The sequence below is a fragment of the Apodemus sylvaticus genome, chromosome 9, assembly GCF_947179515.1.
Source record: "Apodemus sylvaticus chromosome 9, mApoSyl1.1, whole genome shotgun sequence".
Classification (NCBI taxonomy): domain Eukaryota; kingdom Metazoa; phylum Chordata; class Mammalia; order Rodentia; family Muridae; genus Apodemus; species Apodemus sylvaticus.
This window is the reverse complement of record NC_067480.1, coordinates 6,901,408-6,921,965: the sequence shown is the minus strand read 5'-3', so window position 1 is coordinate 6,921,965 and position 20,558 is coordinate 6,901,408. Positions and strand designations below refer to the sequence as shown.

The 20,558-nt window shown below is 44.7% G+C and overlaps 1 protein-coding gene across 1 annotated transcript in view; it reads right to left on the bottom strand.

Annotated features, from left to right (window-relative positions):
* Ptprm (protein tyrosine phosphatase receptor type M) overlaps nucleotides 1–20,558 on the bottom strand; it is a 525,410-nt gene that overhangs the window by 61,062 nt on the left and 443,790 nt on the right. Inside the window, exons 19-20 of the mRNA XM_052193354.1 lie at nucleotides 15,552–15,628; nucleotides 13,170–13,206 (exon numbers count right to left, since the gene is read on the bottom strand). Of these exons, the coding sequence (XP_052049314.1) occupies nucleotides 13,170–13,206; nucleotides 15,552–15,628 (114 nt within the window). The remainder of the gene's footprint in view (nucleotides 1–13,169; nucleotides 13,207–15,551; nucleotides 15,629–20,558) is intronic.

The following is a 20,558-nucleotide window of genomic DNA, read 5'->3' as shown; positions in this document are numbered from 1 at the left end:
TCTTTTCTGAGAAGCCTGCATGCATAATTGCCTTTCTTGCACTAAACAAGACCTCTGAACATCTCAGTGTGGTTGTGGGGCATTGCCCAGAAGTAAGAACTACAGGAATGAAAGAGACACACAGCTGGATCATTGACCCTAGAAGGGCAGGGTGGCCTGCCTGCTCAGAGACCTTGCTGTGAGGTCAGACAGTGTTTTGGTTCACTGTGGGATACCCTGTGTTCAGCACTCCTGATGGTAAGATGCTGCAATAATTATCTTTTAAATAGAACCAGAATGACTTATGGTACACCTCATTTTACTGTATTAAATCCAGAGATAGGGTTTCATGTGTTTCCTTTCAGATGTAGAGATTTGGTTTTCTTTGATCTGTATAAGACTGTTAAGATACATTTAATACATATCACAAAATACCCATTTTAGTTATGTATGTATAAAATAAAATACCTATTTTTATTTTATGCAGGGGGTGATATATAATCTTGCCTGCCTATAATTGATAGACTCACATGCTTAAGAAGATTTTTATGTTTTAAATTACCTTTTATTTGCACATATGTATGAGTGTGTGTGTGTGTGTGTGTGTGTATACATACTACAGCTTACATATGGAGGTCAGAAGACAACTTATGAAAGCTGGTTTTCTCCTTCCACTGTTTGCATCCTGGGACTGAACTCAGGTCACCAGGTTTAAAGGCAGATGCTTTTACCCCAGGAGCTGTTGTGCATGCCTTTAATTTTAGTTATAAACTGAAAACTCTGAAAGAAATCCATATAATGTCCTCAAACCTTCTTTGGAGGATACAAGGTTTTCTGGAGACCGGAACATGTCGATGGGTCAGTGGCGGTAAAGTGAGGCGAGGGAATATTAGCCTGGTGCATGACAGGGACATACAACTGGAGACTTCGCTGAGCCTCATGGGATACTCATGGCTCTAGTGAAGACTGAGGTGAAGGGTGGGGCTCTGGGACCTGGTCAAGGTGGAATGCTCTGTGGTTGTGACTCGTTATCCTCTGAGAGAGGAGGGGGACACACGGGGTCCCTCTCGGAGAAAGAGATGAACTATTTAGAAGAATTGTGTGATTATGAGGAGAAGACAGGTATTAAAGACTCATACAGGAGGCCAGCTGTCCCGACAGATTCCTTGCCCAGCAGGGGAAGAAAAGGTGACTAGGAGAGAATGTGATTTATGGTCAGAGTCGATTTAGGTGGAGACTGCACTGCAGAGCTTCCTATAGCTGTGGCTCAGCCTTCACTGTGAGCAGGAGTTGGCATCCACAGGAAGCAGAGATGGCAGGAACTGGCACAGTGGGCTGAGGGAAAAATGGGGATACATCCGAGGATCATCCAAGCTCTTGCAAATCTCAGATGCACCCCAGCGTCTAGACTAGAAAGTGGCTTTCAGGATACAGGGAAACGCAGAACTGAGATAGTAACTCTCAAGGAAAGTGCCACGTGCCGCATGTATTCAGAGAAGGGGAAGCGTTGGCTGCGTGTGGGGAAGTGCTTGTCACTCAAGCCCACGAGCTGAGTTCAGTCTTCAGAAGCCATGGGAAAGGCTGAGTGTAGTGGTGTGCGTCATGGCGAGGAAGAGATGGGGGATGGGAGACAGGAGAACTGGCCAGACATTTGCTGGACAGGAGAAGGCTTCACAAAAGAAATAGCAAGAGAGACAAGTCAGGGAAAGCTGACCTCCAAGACTTGCCTTCTAGCCTCATAGGCCATCGCTCACCTTCTCTCTCTCTCTCTCTCTCTCTCTCTCTCTCTCTCTCTCTAACAAATAATTACAAATAAATAAATAAACAAAAGAAGAAGTGTTATTTGTCAAAACAGAGAGGGGTGGAGTTAGAGATAGACTGTGGTACGCTAAGACTCTTTGAGTGGGTGGAAACGCCTAGCTAGGGACAGTCCAGTATCAGGAGCCCTGCGTGTGCTTGGCTATTGCAGTGCTGGGGTCGATCAGCGAGGGTGTGAATTGGGGGGGCTGGTCACAGAGGTGGTGGTGCAGAGATAGAGGGAAGGGAAGAGACCCCAAGATGACATGTCAACACATAATCCGGGGTGCTTGGTTGACACCAGTCCAGGCTAGGCTTTGGGGGAATCTCTGGCCACAGGCTCATTCCTCAGAACAGAAAGTCACGGGAGGTGCAGTGGGAAGAGCCGTGCCTAGGAGTCATGCACTGACTGCAAAAGCTCCCGCTATGTAGAGGAAGAAAATGGCCCTAAATGTCTGATCCATTATTGGTACTGTTGCTGATGGCTACAAACTAAAGTAGGCCTTATAAAGTCAGTTACTCAACAGTCAGGGACTTAGACATCCCTTTAGTGGCCTCGGAGTACGGTTTTATTACAAGACCTTACGTGAATTTTCAGCACAATGCTACCATTACACAGAGACCCACCATTTCTGATTTAGTGGCTTTTCATTCTTCGCAGAAGCCAGATGTACAAGGTAGAACATGACCCTGTGCCTCACAGTCGGGTGTGATGATAGTGGCAGGGAGCAAAGATGGCTTCTGCATTAATAATCCTTAACATCACTTATTTGATAGAGCTACTTGCTCTCCCCTGAGGCTACTTATAGAAAAGTGTAGTTTTTTGAATAGTCTTTGGTTTCAGCTTCGACAAAGGAGCAGCAGAACCAAGGTGGCTGGGTATGTGGGGTGTGATCTGCTCATGCTCCAAACAAGAAGACTATTGTGGGAAAATGACTATTACAAGAAACAAGGAGAGTCCACTAACGAGAGAGTTAGAGTGAGTGAGTGACAGAGAGAGAGAGAGAGAGAGAGAGAGAGAGAGAGAGAGAGAGAGAGAGAGAGATATGCAGTTATTCTATGATGGGGGAACTGGCAAGCGTTTTATCTAACCTGATTTTGAAACGGACATAGTTGCATGACAAGATACTAATTTCTAAAGACAGCACTGAAGCAAAACCCCTTCAGGTCTAGAATTCTATGGGGTTAGCGACTGCTCCCCAGTTCCCTGGAATTTTAATTGTTGAATGTAAAAGAGAAGGGACTTGACATCAAAACTATAATAAAGCATGTCTTTTTTGAAGGGGGTGTCTGAAGTTGTGACTGAATAACGCCATTAAACCGTGTTTCGTGTTTTCACTTTCGAGAGTCCCGTGGTTTCCATGCAATGGACAATCCCTGCTTTCTCGGGGCGTTCTGACTGCAGGGTTGCCGTTCAACCTGACTGGCAGGTGCGTGGCTGTACATCTGCAGGGACTTCCTCCCAGCCCTGGAGCCCAGCCCACGTCTCCTTCCTACTGTGTCTTTCAGTCACAAGCCTCTACCCCATGTCACCCACACCTCTCCTTTGAGGCTGAAATACAAATGAAAAGATGCATGTTTCTCTCTTACTAGTTTCAAGGATTATTTGTTTCTGGGTATAGAACACAAACATATGAAACTCTGATTTAAAATTCCACAATAAAAGGCTAAGTTGGACTTAATTAGGATTAAGCTGTAATTTATATAAGCCACAAACAGATACACATGCACATATACATGTCAGAAACTTCTGTCCATAATTTTGGTTGAAACTCTTATCTAGGTTAATAACTCAGTTTTTACACCCTTTATTTTTTCAATTAAAAAATAATTAGGTATACCCCCAAATAATTAGAAAATATTTAAAATACAAAAGTCTGAAAATTATATAGCATGTATTTGTGGTTTTGGTACCTGTGTGTGGACATAGATTTGTGTGGGGGTTTCTGGATACATGTGGATATGACATGCGTGTGGAAGACAGAGGACATCCTCAGGTGTCCCCTGGCACCTTCTGCCTTTTGTCGGATACAAGCTCTCTCACTGACCTGAAGCTTTACCATGTAGGTAAGGCTGCTAGGGCTGGCCTCCTGTCTGCCCCCGTGTTACCACTGCTGTGACCGCAGGCCCACGTCTCCACACTGCCTTTGTAGTGAGTTCTGGGGATTTGCAAGGCCAGCACTCAAGCTCTGAGCCATCTCTCCAGCCTCATATTTCTCTTAATAAAGACACACTCAACGGATGGCCATGGTCTTCCCTGCCTGCAGGCATGTCCGCATAGGGCCAGATTTCAGAGATCTGATTGTATAAGCTAAGTCTGGTTATGAGAGAAATCAGTGACGGAACTGCTCACATGGCTTGGCACCACAGTGCCTTGGGCAGTGTTTCTGGGAACCCTGTCTACATGGTCGTTATTTGGATTTGCTCGCTGTGGACTGCACTCAGCGCTGTTCCAGAATCGTGCCTTCACAGCAGCTGAGCAAAGCTTTTCTGCCAGCAGGGCAGGGGTTTGTTTCCCTGTGACTGGGAGCACAAAGGCTCCTACAGCGCTTGATGCGGAAGGCAGCTGGGTAGGCCGACAAGGCAGGTCTGCGTGGAGCATGCGCAGATGAGTCCCCTGTTGAATGACAGCACCAGGGAGGAAGGAAGTGACCCAAAAAACTCCACTAGAGAGCTCCTACCGCTGATAAATAACTTCAGCAAAGTGGCAGGTTATAAAATCAACTCAAGCAAATCAGTGGCCTTCCTATACTCAAAGGATAAGCATGCTGAGAAAGAAATTAGGGAAATGACCCCCTTCACAATAGCCACAAACTGTATAAAGTATCTTGGGATGACTCTTACCAAACATGTGAAAGATCTGTATGACAAGAACTTCAAGACTATGAAGAAGGAAATGGAAGAAGACCTCAAAAAATGGGAAAACCTCCCATGCTCATGGATCGGTAGAATCAATATAGTTAAAATGGCCATTTTGCCAAAAGCAATATACAGATTCAATGCAATACCCATCAAAATCCCAACTCAATTCTTCACAGAGTTAGAAAGAGCAATTATCAAACTCATCTGGAACAACAAAAAACCCAGGATAGCTAAAACTATTCTCAGCAACAAAAGAAAATCTGGGGGAATCAGTATCCCTGACCTCAAGCAATACTACAGAGCAATAGTGTTAAAAACTGCATGGTATTGGTACAGTGACAGGCAGGAGGATCAATGGAACAGGATTGAAGATCCAGAAATGAACCCACACACCTATGGCCACTTGACCCTCAACAAAGAGGCTGAAAACATCCAATGGAAAAAAGATAGCCTTTTCAACAAATGGTGCTGGTTCAACTGGAAGTCAGCATGCAGAAGAATGCGAATTGATCCATCCTTGTCTCCTTGTACTAAGCTCAAATCCAAATGGATCAAGGACCTCCACATAAAGCCAGACACTCTGAAGCTAATAGAAAAGAAACTGGGGAAGACCCTTGAGGACATCGGTACAGGGAGAAAGTTTCTGAACAGAACACCAATAGCGTATGCTCTAAGAGCAAGAATTGACAAATGGGACCTCATAAAATTACAAAGTTTCTGTAAGGCAAAGGACACCATCAAGAGGACAAATTGGCAACCAACAAATTGGGAAAAGATCTTCACCAATCCTACATCAGATAGAGGGCTAATATCCAATATATATAAAGAACTCAAGAAGTTAGACTCCAGAAAACCGAACAACCCTATTAAAAAATGGGGTACAGAGTTAAACAAAGAATTCTCACCTGACGAACTTCGGATGGCGGAGAAGCATCTTAAAAAATGCTCAACTTCATTAGTCATTAGGGAAATGCAATCAAAACAACCCTAATATTTCATCTTACACCAGTCAGAATGGCTAAGATTAAAAATTCAGGAGACAGCAGGTGTTGGAGAGGGTGTGGAGAAAGAGGAACACTCTTCCACTGCTGGTGGGGTTGCAAATTGGTACAACCACTCTGGAAATCAGTCTGGCGGTTCCTCCGAAAACTGGGCACCTCACTTCCAGAAGATCCTGCTATACCACTCCTGGGCATATACCCAGAGGATTCCCCACCATGTAATAAGGATACATGCTCTACTATGTTCATAGCAGCCCTATTTATAATTGCCAGATGCTGGAAAGAACCCAGGTATCCCTCGACAGAAGAGTGGATGCAAAAAATGTGGTATATCTACACAATGGAGTACTATTCAGCCATTAGAAACAATGAATTCATGAAATTCTTAGGCAAATGGATGGAGCTAGAGAACATCATACTAAGTGAGGTAACCCAGACTCAAAAGGTGATTCATGGTATGCACTCACTAATAAGTGGTTATTAACCTAGAAAACTGGAATACCCAAAACATAATCCACACATCAAATGAGGTACAAGAAGAAAGGAGTGGCCCCTTGTTCTGGAAAGACTCAGTGAAACAGTATTCGGCAAAACCAGAACGGGGAAGTGGGAAGGGGTGGGTGGGGGGACAGGGGAAGAGAAGGGGGCTTATGGGACTTTCGGGGAGTGGGGGGGGGCTAGAAAAGGGGAAATCATTTGAAATGTAAATAAATTATATCGAATAAAAAAATTAAAAAAAAAAGAAAAAAGAAAGAATAAAAACCAGCTAACTAAAAAAAAAAAAAAGAAAGAAAGAAAGAAAGAAAGCACAGGCCGAAGCCGCTCATTGTGTTTGCTGGGACTTTAGGTCCCTGGTCCCGGACATGGGCTTCACGCTATGTGCTGGAGAAGCTGAGAGAGGCACAGGACAAAGTGCTTGAGCCACAGAAGGGAGGAACATGACAGATGTCCTCAGCCCGAGAGCCTCCCTCTGACTGTGGCCCAGAGCACTCTTCAGTGTTCCCAAAGAGAACTCTCGGAAGACAGTGCAGGTGCTTGTGCAGCCTGCGCCGCGGAGGGGTGCAGAGAGAAGGAAGGCGATCAAAGAGAAGAGTAGCCACTCGCTCAAGTCTGGAGTAGCGCGGCCACTGGAGGATCCTGCTGCCTTCTGTCAGGAGATCAGGAGAGGGAGAGACCTGCCTTCGCACGCTTCGGGGCTAAGGAGTAGACACTTTCATTAGCCTCCATCTTCTTTAATTAAGCTCGCCTTAGTACACAAGTGGGATCCTCTTTTATTTAACAAAAAAGAGAATAAATCTAATCAATGAATAAAATAGGGATAAATTGGCTCCCTAGACGCAGCTGAGGGCAGGTACTCTCAAACGTTCAGCCGCAGCGGAGAGTCTAGCGTTGGGAAACTTCCAGCAGTGAAGCCAAGAGACAAGAGTAAACTGAATTGACACTTTTTTTTTTTTTTTTTGGAATCTCAAGTGGGACAGATAAACTATCTCAGGAAGTACTGGACAGCACAACAGATCCTCAACGTAGCTCTTGTGCGGCATACTGTCTGAGGGTAAGCTGGGCCCTGCCATGCAGAGGTCACCGGTGATTCTGTGACTGTGCTGAGCCCAGTCTGTGTGTGGTACAGGGCTGATTTCTGGGCTTTGGATGGCCTGGCCTTTTAGAGCAAGGCCAGCCCTGTAGAGTTTGTGTGGGAATTAGGTCATAACTCTTTCTTTTCAAAGGGCTGACCCTGAAAAAAGAAAAAGAGGTGACCTTAAGTGTCTATGTGTTTCAGTCTGGTATTGGCTTTCTTCTCAGCTGAGAACCTCACACAGCCTTCTGTGTGACGAATGCCACTCCACACAGTCGGCAGTGACATCCGCATACATGATTCAGGTCCACGTGTAGGGACACAGGTCGCTTAGACGCATTTCTTTCTCAAGTTCCAACTTTTTTTCTACTAAAAATCCCTAAAAAAAAAAATCAATGAGGATCGACTGGGAGACTAAAAAATTTTTCCAAGTCTAAAACTTTATACTTTTTATCTTTTTAACTTTAAATGAGGTATGCCCTGAAATTCCTCTTAAAGATTTAAGAAGTCTTTGGTGTGATGGTTTCAGATTCAGTGTGTAAGAGAGATAATGTTATATTCATCTCTTTATGTCTGGCTGACTCCATATAATATAAAAACATATACATATCATTTTTAAAATAAATATGTATATATCATATTTATATCATACATAGTTTATCATATATATATCATATTTTAAAACATCCATCCATTCATCGATGGACACATTGTCTCCATATCTTGGCCACTATGAGTGATGCAGTAGGGAACAAGGATTTTGTGTTCCAATTAGCTACAGGATAGGATCTTTAATGTCCTTCCTACAAAAGAATGATGAATATCGGGATGATGGACAGACTAATTATCCTGGTATGATTACTCTATGATAAATATGTAGATTGATATACTATATTCCATAAACATATGAAAATAAACTGAAAGGAAAATTAAAAATTAAAACCGAATAAGGAGCACTTAGGCAGGATTATTACCTGTCTGTACATTACTCTGTAGGGATCAAGCTTCATTACTTAGGAGCACACTTCTGCTCGCTAAGCACATAAGCACACAGGTGGCTGGGACCCCATCCCTCTGTTTATGACTTTCTGCTTTAGTCTCCAAGTGTCCTGGAAGGTTCTCAGTGCAGGTTTGTTAGGAATACAGGCCTGAGAGATGCCAATGAATCAGATCATTGGTCAATTAGGCCAATGGCTTTGGACAGAAAGTTGGGTCATTAAGAGGAGTTTTCTGGATAAACTGTCACCGAGACTGTTCATTCTAAGAAAGCCATGAACTAGTGCCCCGGGCAGCGCTCCCATGGTATGGCCAGAACCCCTAGTTCTGGTGATTTCTGCTTGTACAGAAATCACACAAAATTTTCTTTCTCAGAGCCTTTTCTGCATTAATGTTAGAAGCTGAAGAGTGTTCTGTTTCACTAGGGAGTTGTTGTTAAAGCAAGTCTCAGACAGGAGATAACAAATGGACCCATAACCAGACCTGCGACCAGCTGACGATGCAGAAGCCACTCGGCCAGGACAACAAGAGAAAGGGCAACAGAGAAGTGAGAGGTGAGGGCGAGGGTGAGGGTAGCTGGGGCTGGGGTTTGCTGGGGCCAGGGATCGCTGGGGCCAGGGATCGCTGGGGCCAGAGCTTGCTGGGATCAGGGATTGCTGGGGCTGGCGCACACTGGGTCTGGGGCTGAGAAACAAAAGCTGTGTACTGAAGTCAGAGGTTTTGATGAAATAAAAATGGTCCTTTTAGTTTCCAATGGGAAATAGTTTCAAGTGTGTTCATCTCCATTTGAAGACCAGGGTGTAGCAACTAATGTTTCCTCAGTGTGTGGAATGGATGCAGGGTTCTACACCACAAGAACGGCTGCCCCGGAGAGTGGGGCGCATTTCTGGCAGCTTGGCATCGACTATTCCTGAGGCCTGGGCTGGATTCTGAGTTGGCAATCTATAATCTATGATCAATTCATCTTTCTGAAACATATAGAGAACATGTGTAAGAAACGCTCAAGAAAGCCAGGTTAACCCGGACGTCACTGGAGCCGTTTTCTATGCTGCCGGGTGGCAGGGGCTCTGTAATGCCTGAACCCTCAGAGACCTTTGCTTTGATTTCGATCATGTTCGGAGTGAAGTTTGTCCCCAGATGCAAATCCCTGAAGCCCAAAACTCCAGGTTTCTCATTTTCAAATTATGGCCAAAGGTTAACAATTAAAATGAATTTAATAGGACACACTGTGGGGAGGGGAGGGGCTGAGTGTACAGCCAGGTACAGTACTGAAGTCAAATTAGTTTCACAAGACAGACTGTTTCTAAAGACACATCTAAAGACACGTTCTCTGTGGGATAGGAGCTGGGCAGCCCTTTCCTGAAGGAAGAGAGGGATGTGTCACTGGAGATGGGGCAGTTACGTGGTCCCCAGGCAGGGGTCCCATGGGAATGGTTTCTTTCCACCTGGGGGAATCTCACCACATGGTCAAGCATGGCCTCTGACTCATTCCTCTGTGTGCTTCCTGTGTGTCTACTAAGCATCTGCATGCCACGGGCACTGACCGAGTGGTCAGTACTATCTTCTGACTCAGTTAATGAGTCCTGCTTTTCCTTCTGATGTCTTTGTTCTGAAACAACCTTCTGCCCCTGCAGAAGGCTTCATCTTGGCTGTAGGCAGACTCTTCCAGCCAGGCTGTCCCCAGTATGGCCTGACAGACACAGACATTTCTACCCCATTTTACTTTTCTAGTTCTGCGTGTGTGATCTCTGTGGGTGTGGCGCAACATCATCCAACATGAGGGCCAGCACCATATCCTCTGAGACAAAGCAGGTCAACAGGGTGAGTCACGCTGTCTGTCTGGATGCTGTGTATCCTAAGACAATCTCTAAGAACTTTGTCAAGGTTTCTTACACATGTCCAGTTCAGGTTTCTCCACGCAGGAGGAGGTGAAGCTCAGGACTCTAGCTTTCACTAAAGAGCCCACATTTTAATCAACTGACTAGTGAAGCAAATGCCCTGTGGCTTCAGTGCATGGTCAAGGCTAGCGAATAGGGAGGTGATTTTATGTTTATATGGTATCCATTAGTCTCTAGGTACCATGACGCCCACTTCCGAACCATGAAGCTGTGCTCTGTCTTAAGCGTGATTGATGGCTCACAGGTACGTGCCCCTCCCATGAGTGAATTTGGTCCTCACCATGTGAAGTACTGGAGTTCAGGGCCTGTTCGTCTGTTTCCTAGCTTGGCTTCCTTGCCTACCACCTGTGGGCACTCTTGGCCGCTACCTCTGTGCTCATGGCAACAAGCTGGTGCGCTCTGCACAGGAGTAGAGGCCTCAGTTGATGGCTAGTTACCAGCACTCTTTCTACCTGGAGACATTCAGGAGGATCTGAGAACTTCTGTGATGGCGCAAGCTTTGAACCCAGACCTGTGACTATGGTATGTGTCTCCAGAGCAGCTTACTTTTAAACAAAGAAATAAACACCAATCTTAAGGTCTCCTCACACACACTCTTATCACTGAGTCTTCTGTAATATAATCACTAAATTTGTGGGAGGGTCAGCAGACATAAACTTTGAGGAGCAAGCATAACACACTAGCAAGAACTTCCCAGAAGGAAACAACCAAAGCGCAGACCCCGGATGACCATGGCCCACAGTATGAAAGATTATATCTCTAAGGCCTTTCAACTTGAAATTAATTTGACTTCATTTTTAATAATAGTTTCTTAAACTCACAATGGTAAAAATGTTGGTGCTTAAGGGAATTTTAATTAAGGGACATTAATTAAGAGATTATATCATAGAAAACTTGCTTTCTATGTTGTGTAGCAGTGAGAAGCCTTATTAGCTAGAAGGGAGGCGCTGGATCCGCGTTCTGAGGACTGCAGGATGAGCAGGGAGTGCAGGCCTCAGAGGGTCAAGCTCCCTTTCCCGAAGGGAGGCCTGAGTGCACTCTGGAAACGGCTTGTTCTGAGTGGGGAGGTGCAGGGTGCAGCTGCACAGGAGGGGTGGCTTCGGGAACACAGATGACTCTCAGCTGCCTGTACATCCAGGCAAGCGCCCTGCCACTGAGCTGCGGTGCTGACACTGGAAGAGCAGCGGTGCTGACTCTAGAAGAACAGCCCCCTTGGGCCAAATGATACTGTAATGCCTAATATCAGCCACCCACCAGCCTGGAAGGCTGCAGTGCTCCCAACACGAAGGGGAAAGGTCTGAGATATACCAATCGTCCTGACCTGCTCATCACTGCAAGTATATACTGAAGGGTCCCACTGCACCCGTGAGTGGATGCAATTATGTGTCAGTTAAAAACAGACCCACATAAAAAGTAAACAAGATGTAACAATGAAACAAAGACGTAACAAAAGTAAATATAGATGTAACAATGAAAAGGAGAATGAGAGAGTGAGAGAGCAAGAGAGTGAGAGAGAGTGAGAGAGAATGAGAATAAGAGAAAGCAAGAGAGAAAGAAAGAGAGAGAGAGAGAGCGAGAGAGAGAGCAAGAGAGAGAGAGAGAGAGAGAGAGAGAGAGAGAGAGAGAGAGCACGCGCGAGCGCATATCTCAGGCAGAAGGCAGGCCGGACAGTGCTCACAAGCCACGCCTACCATAATAGAAAACCACTTGCAGACTTTGAAGCTTCCGTGTGCATCATCTTTTCCTAAAAGCTAATGCAGGATTCTCCTAAGGTCTCTTTTTAAAGATGCAGCTCAACAATAAAGCTGTTTTGTGGAGATGTCCTCAGCTGCCCATCAGGGAGCCTGTAGGAGCTCTCCCAAGTGCAGGGAGGGAGTGGTTGTTCCTTGGTGCGCGCCATCCCACCTGCTGCCTGCTCTGTGGGTCGCTCTGTGATTGTGAAATATGATCAGTTGTGAGCTACTCCCTTGCTGTGAGCCTGGAGGTTTGAAATCCCTTCCATTCTCGCTCTAAGTGGGCAGCCACAGAGAGTTTTCCATCTATGGCCCTCCTGTTTGCCGAGTCATGAGCCTGGCCTGTTAGGACAGCCAACCGAGTGACAGTGTCATTTAGATGCAGATAGTGTTCACACTGGACCATCAATCAATTGCCTTTCGGACAGAGAGGATTCAATAGGGTGGACAGGAGCAAAACGAACAGGGTTGGTTTAAATTAGATCCTTTCAGTCTTCAGAAATCCTCCCACTATCATTAAGGACAAAGTCTGATATTGGTGAGAAAATCAATACTGATGGGTCTAGGCAGGCATGAGGGGAGAGACAACTCTGTGTGTCCATTTGTGATATGTCCCGGGTGTTAAAGAGACAGTGAGGATCTGTATTATAATCTTTTGGGAGTAAAACTGGTTGTAAGAGTGTGAGCTTAGGTATGAGGTTTCATTGCTTTGCGTAAATTCCTCTGCCCCCCCCCCCCGCCCCAGAATCAATTATGCCAGTGCCAACCACTGGGGGACACAGAGTAAGGGGGGCTTTAAGTCTTGCATCAGCGTCAAACACTCAGGGGGACATCCTTGCCGTCCCTGGGTCACGATCATTTATCGTTTGCACATCATCCTGTTGATCTGGAGCCACCTCACGAGAGCAACCTCTACCTGCTCCCAGGCCAACAGTTCACTGTGCTTCTTGCAGACTTCTGTACATTGCCCCTACTCAGATACATGTGGGCCACTTCAAGCCAACCTGGAGCCAATCACTGAATGGACAGTCGTCAGTGCCTACTTATCAAACGTCAGTGCTTACTTATTAAAGGGCACTCTCCTCTCCCATCTCTCTCCATACACACCTGGGAAGTATAGACTATATTCTTTCAAATGTTAGGCTAGTTCCAAAACCATTCAGATTGAACTCAGTAATGAATTGGTGAGCACATATGTTTCTTTATGGTCTCAACATGAAGTTCTGAATAAGTGATGGTAACACCAAACTTCTGTTGGGGAAATGAGGGTTTGAAGTCACTGAGACTGGCAAGCCACAAAACACAGATAAGAGAGAGGAAAAGAACTTACCTTGGGTTGCGATATAATGATTGGGTCGATGATAGCCCTAAGGATGAGTGAGAAAAAAATTAGATTCAAAGTCAGCAGGTGGCACAGAAGTCATATGCTGGGTCTGTGGAAATGACTGTGTGTTCAAATGCCAAGACCATTGACTTACTTATTCTGTGAGTCTAATACTTTAAAAGGTGCCCAGGAGACAGGAAGGACACATTGTGTGAGCAGAGGTAGCTTATGCTATCCTGGGATGGTCCCTATTCCTAAGTACCTTAGTTACCAGTCATTTGATAGCTCAGTTTCTGGATACAGGGGCTTTGAGTTTGTCTTCCTAAGCGAAGGTGCATCGAGCACAACCTTCTGGATGGCATGCAGCAAGTAAAAGTGACTTCATTCTACCCTGGCCGTGGGATGATGGATGGGATGACAGGTGAGCAGTAGATGCTATCGAGTTATGGATTCTCCGAACTGGAATGACTGAGCCTCTTATTAAGGTGCGGATGGCTGGGAATGTGCACTGGAATCTTGTTTGCCTTTGGGATGTTACCAGCGATGTGCCAAGGACTTAATTCATGTTCTGTTCTATCAGTATAGACAGTTTCATCAATAGTAACACCCAGAACCATTCTCAGACACTGCTCATGAGAGATTATGTAAGACCTGTTCCTTTAATCATGACCCTGTAGGAAGCAGGACAGATTAAACTGGGGCCAAGGAGGCAAATGTATCTTTGGAGAACTATCTGGAAAAAGATAAAAATCAGTTCAGAGAAAATTACATCCAGTAACATACTGCAGCAGCGTGGACCTTAATACATTTCTTTCCCCAGGGATTATCCTAAACACTGTTCCCAAAGATAACCGGAAAACAGAAAAAAAATTGGAGGAAATAATACTGACTTCTCAGACACTAAATATTCTTTACATTATTTTTGCTCTTCGGTCAACAGCTGAAGAAGAAAGGCAGTACTTCTCTTACACAACTGTTTGCCTCACATCTCAAAAGACAGAATTATGACCACTATTCCAGAGAACTCTTTAGAGAGTTACTTGTTTGTTAGTGGTGAATCCCACAAGGAAGGGAACTGTAACTTGCTTATTCTGCAAGTCTAATATCTTAGAAGGTATCCAGGAGACAAGAGCCAAGCTAGCCCATGCTGTCCCAGCATAGCTCATGTTACTAACCACCTTAGACAATTTTTAGTCCTCATCTGAGTCCTGTATCAGCTGATCATCCCTTTAAAATCCTGTGCTGGCTGGTTTGTCAACTTGATACAAAGCTACATGTATCTGAGAAGTGGAACCTCAGTTGAAAAAAAAAAAAAAAACCTCTAAAAGATCAGCCTTGTCTGCAGGTGTGTGGGGCATTTTCCTGATTAATGATGGATCTGAGAAGGAATCTAATGAGACACTCTGGGAATGGGGTCCAACACAAGAGCCATTTGTATTTCATGTATAGCTTATGCACCTGTCCTGAAGGCAAGCTGTCTAGCAGTGTAACTCTGCATGAAACCATGTCGGTACATTACGGCTGATGGTGTAGGGATAGCCCTTATCACTGGCGACATTAAGGTGCGAATTGAGCTTTGACTGCGGCCTGTCACACGAGGTTGTCATGGGGTTTCTGGTAGTGTGACATTGCGTCAGCATGGGGAAAGTTTGGATATGGGAGGATTTGGGATTTGGGGAATCAGAAACGCCTAACACACACACACAGGTAAGATGGGTGCCTGCTAGTGCTAATGGACTGAAAACCAGGCCCAGCATGTAACATGCCTGGGAAGGACATGGAGGCTGGATCTGCTCAAGGAGGCTTGAGCCTTGCAGGGCATCGCACAGTAGCCTGAGTTTCTGCTTCTGCTTTCGTTCACCCTTTCAGCTGAAAACACACTGTCTCTTAAAGAATTTATCCTAATGTAAGACATTAAGTTAACATGACGCAGGATGAACAAGGCAGCCATCTTTAATAATTAAACAGCTTGCATTTTTAATGACACGCCTTGCTTGCCTTGAAAGTCCTGTTGCACAGCTGCAGATAACTTTGAAGGCAGCTTAAAAGCATGGCGGTGACGGGAGTCTGCGAATCACCACATTAGCAATTAGAGGGTTTTGTCCCATTAATATGCAAACATTTTTTAAGTTGTTGACAAAAACGTAAAATCATTTTCTTAGTCCACATATCGTATCGTGGGTAGGTGAAGGAGTGTGGGGAGGAAATAAGATGTTTATCCCAAAATGGGCAAACTGGAGATGGCAGTGACTACATTCTGTGGCATGTGGGGGAGTAGTGACACTTGCTGTGGATTGTCACTGGCACACCTCTGCCAGCTGTAATGCAGATCTCGTGTGTGGCATGTGTCAGAGTGCCCAGTGTGTTGACCACTTTTAAGATACGTACATCGATGTAATTGCCGTTGATATAGTCCGAATTGTTGTCCCCTTCCAGGATCTGGAGCCGTACCCGAGAGTGATCATCTGCAAGAGAGGGGGAGGGAGAGGGAGAGGGATTAATAAATCCATTAATAAAGCCATTAATAAACACAACCCTTGAGGCTTCCCCTGGCCTCAGAACTTCTGGGCAGCCCCCAGGGATCCTTCCCATGCACGAGTCTGCTTTAAAAATTGCTTCGGTTTGGAATTTGATATCCTTTGAAGACCTACAGTGTAACTGTGAATTACTGGCTCCCAGTGGGAACTTGAGAATGTTCCCCCATGTGCTTCCTAGCACAGTGATTTCCCTCCCACCTGGTCAAGGAGATAAAACATATTCATAATGACACAAAATGAACTTTCAGATGCTGATGCTGAACATGAATGTGACTGCAAACACCTAGAAAAGAATTAGCTATGATGTAGTGAAGAGGAAGGCATCCACGCTATGTGCCAGCAGCAAGAAGTTGATACTATGTGCATCCTGGTGGCTAAATGAGAATGCACCTAGCAATACTGTTTAGAATTAACAACAATGTTACTAACTTATGAATGCTATTTAGTATAGGATGCTATTTAGAAATAACAATGAATGGATACAGTTACATACAACAAAATGGACTGACTATGTAAATACAAGCCACACCAAAAGAAAGCTACACACAGGGGAATATTAGCAACTCTCTCTGCTGACCTTTCTGTATAGATGGAAAGTTCAACAGCATTGTTGTTCAGCAAACGAGTCACTACTCATGCACAGTGACTGAGCAATGGGCCGTTGTTACAGAGAGGAACTGTTCTTTAATTAAAACATTTATGTGTATGGGTATTTTACCTGCATGTATGTCTGTGTACCATATGTGTGCCTTTGGAGGCCAGAAGAGGGCACTGGATCACTGGAACTTGGGTTGTGTGCTGCCTTGTGGTTGTTGGGAATTGAACCCCAGGTCCTTTGGAGGAACAGCCAATGCTCCTAACTGCTGAGCTACTTCCACAGCCCTGACTTTTCTATTATAGTTAATTTCAATGACTTTAAATTTAAATAACTATATTAGCTAAGTATTTACTCTATTGGGGGACTTGGTATGACTGTGTAAAACACCCAACTTACAATTTCATATTGATTAGATGTTAAAATGATAATATTTATACTATACTGACTTAAAGGGTTATTCTATACTAATATTTTGTTTGTTCCTACTTAGTATGCCTATTAGCAATGTTAAAATGTTTTATATATGGCTCTTATTATATTACATATTCCATTTTTTCCCAGAATGATTTTGTTGGGAGGTATTCAAAATATGAGAAAAAAGAGAAAATTGTTACTATAAGATTCTTTCTTTTCCTCATATGTGTGTATGTGTTTGTGTTTGTGTGTGTGTGTGTGTATGTGCATGTATATGTGTGTGAGTTATGGATCAAACACAGAAGTCATGAACATTCATGCAAGCTGTGATCAGAACAAGGGCACTGGCTACTACCAAGGTCTATACTTGATTGGCAGTTTCATGAACCTTTGCTTTTTAACAATATGCTAAAGCATCTACCTTGAGGATACTACACAATGTGAAATGCACATTGTACAGCAAAATAAAAGGGCAACCACTGTGGGACTCTGGCCACGAGGTTCAATGGCAGGAAACTACAGAAATAGAGTGGCCATATTTGAGGCTGGGCTGAGTGGGGAATGGAGAGATTTTTAGAAACTCTAAACAGAGGCTCACGTTTGCAAGATGAAAAGAATTCTGTTCAACCGTGTGAGAAGGCAAATGCTATGCTGTGTGTAGTTCATACAACTCAGAAATCCTGAGTGCACTCAGTCTGTAATCCTCCATCTCTACTCTGACCCTGATCTCCATGGAAACAGCACCTCCATGGATGGCAAGGACATGCAGGGACTTCCAGCCCTAGAGTCCTTTGCTGGAAAGAGCTTCCTGACACGGCTTGCTCCCTTTCATGGGTGGGGCACTGGCAGCAGACTCGGAGTCTAGTTTGGTGATGGAGAAGTCACACATTATTGGTGTCCATTTGCTAGACATCTCGAAGAATTAGAAAAAGGTTATGACATATTTTTTTAGTGCTAAAATAAGAGTGAACATCGAGAACCGAATCCGCCTTCCAAGAAGATGCAGTTGTTCCTTGATGTATGTGGGGATCTGTCTCAGAACTCCATAAATGCTCAAGTTTATGGATACTTGTATTCTTCTATAAATTGTGTACATTTTTCATATAACCTATGCAAACTCTCCTGAATACTTTAAATTCTCTCTGTGGGAAATGTGAGGTAAATCGTTGCTCTCCCTTACTGTTTGAAGAATAATGACAGGAAATTCACACTGATTCACTACAAGCACAAGTTTTTTTCCCCCTAAATTTTAATTCTAAGGTTGGTTGACCCCTTGGATGTGGTACCTAACAATTGGTGAGCTAAAAGTTCAAAGAAGCCAGCTTCTAGGGAGAGCCAGCCCACAGAGAGCACAGGGAGGACCTTTACCAGTGGAAAGCAAGGTGCTCATCGTGTGCTGACATTTCTCTTGTTATTGTGGGTGTGCTGGTTAGTTCCAGTTATCAGCTTGGCACAAATTAGAGTCACCTGGAAAGGGGCCTCAGGGTGACTGTCAAGATTAGGTGGGCCTGTGAGCGTGTGATGATGTTAATTGACATGGGAAAACCCAGCTGAGAGTGGATGCCACCATTCTGTGGACTGGGGTCTCAGACTCCGTGACATGGGAGAAGATGATCCGGAAGTGTGACCAGGCAGTGTGTGCTTGCTGTCTCTCTGCCTTTGACTATAGGTGTGGCCAGATGCTTCACTTCTCCCTGCCTTCATTTCCCCACAAAGACACACTGTAACCCGGAACTGTGGGCTAAAACAAACATCTTTTGTCACCAATTTGCTTTTCTTGTGGAATTTTTATTACAGTTAACAGAAAAGGAAGCAGGCTAATCCCTCATCCTTCAGTAGGCTTGTGTGAAAATCATCCTTCCTAAATAACAATGTAATAAATAGGAGGGTGTATACCAGCCACACCGAGCCTGCTGTGGAAAGAGTCGGATGTGAGTGACCCTTTTAGGTTCAAAGCCTTGCTGCTTGAGTTGTTAAGAACAACTCAGCACAGACCTTGTGGATTCCAGCATCTAACTTGAAGTCTAGTAATCAGTGGACCACAAAATCAACATTGACTGCTGGGAACAAATAAATAGTTTGCGTCACCAGAGGTTTTTTTTTTTTTTTTTTGATTGTTGTTTTTGAGGTTTTACTCTGAGTCAGAAACATACTGAGATGAGTACACCGTAACTATTCTTTCAGGGAAACTAAGTTATTCTCTGAGGTAATTGTGAGGCTGAGTCACAATTATCAAATGTTTATAAGGAAATGCCTCTCGGACATTTCTAGCATGTAACGAATGAATACCAGAGTCATCCAGAATGAAGAACCAACGAATGACATGCCGAGCCCTCATGGACAGTCTCTGATCTGAAGGCCACCAACTGGGCCTTTCTAGGCCAAGGGCCTGTGTATTACTGCTGAATGGGGGAGGCGGCTCAGAGAACTGCACTGGTCATGGATAGAATCTGGGCAGTCCAATGGGATCTGTGGCTGCCGGTTATTATCCACGGAAATGCCATGGCCAACACTTCAAAGACTCTCCCAGCACGCAGAGTTTGAGATGACTCAAACATTGACATTATTAATGCCCATCCAAGTGTCTGTCCTAGCATGAGGCCTTCCTTCTGGTTATCCCAAAGCTCTCTTATGTTCTTATTTTGTGTTGAAAGAAAACATCACAATCTCCAGAATCCCAGATACCCTCATTTGCAGACTTCAATGGTAGACTCAGACATCTTTGACTCTGCCGAGCTTCAGTAAGGAGGAGATGATGTATTTCCTCTCACGGGACTGTTGGGGAGATCAAGTACAATCATACTGGAATAAGGCCCTGTCCATTCCTTCATTAGTCAGATTTTCCTTGCTGAGACCAGACACTAGAGAGGGAAACTCAAAGGAGCGTGAGTTTCAAAGCTTCTGAGGCCTTGGTCTTGGTGTGGTGGAGCAGAGCGGACATAGGAATACAGGAAAGGCCCAGGGCCAGCAGTGGTGCTGAAGGCAACATCTTCAGTGACCTATGACTCCCAATTTTCATTAGGTCCCAATAAGGCCATGTTAACAGCTCCATCAAGGGATCTATCCACCGATAATGTTTGGGTCCTCGGGATCTGATCATTCCCCCAGGCCCATTGGCTGGACACCAAGTTACTTCCTGTAATGGTTCCTATTAGAAAGGATCACCTCTTTTATGGGAATGAAAGCAACATTCTAGTGGAAGTTGCATAATAGGATTCAGATCCTGAGAGCAGGTGTTAGGCTTTGAGAACAGCAAAGTTTGGGAGCTGATGACTCTGAGCAGCTGATCTCTGGGGGGACAGGAACAGGGCCTAATTTGAAAGGGAAACAGGAAAAGGTCTGAGTCACACTCATCAACTCCCACACCCAGGCCCCAGGCAGCTACTTTGTATCCTTATTCTGTGCCGTGTGCCACAGAGCTTATGATCCCAGCATCCTGAGCCAGAATCCTGGGCTGAACTCTAGTCCTGTCACTCTCTGGGTTGTGAGACCTTGGACAAATTAATTAGTGCCTTGATTTCCCCTGCTGTAAATGGGAGCAATACTACTGTGCCGTGTCACAGCAGGAGGATTCAGTGAGTTAATATAATGTGTTCAAAAGTGCCGGCTACATGCAAGTGCGTGCGTGCTGGCCATCACAGTTTTAGGGCTGAAAATGGCAAGCCTACGACCAGATCATTGTTCACTTGGACTATTTATCTGTCTGTCCGTCAGGCCCATGCTGACAGCAGCTTTTTTTGTTTTTCATCCATTCAGGGACACCAACACTGACATCTTGTTGGTGATATAAGCACAGGCCTTTTAATTCAGTCATGAAAAGGGATTGCTCTGGCCTCAGTTTGTTTA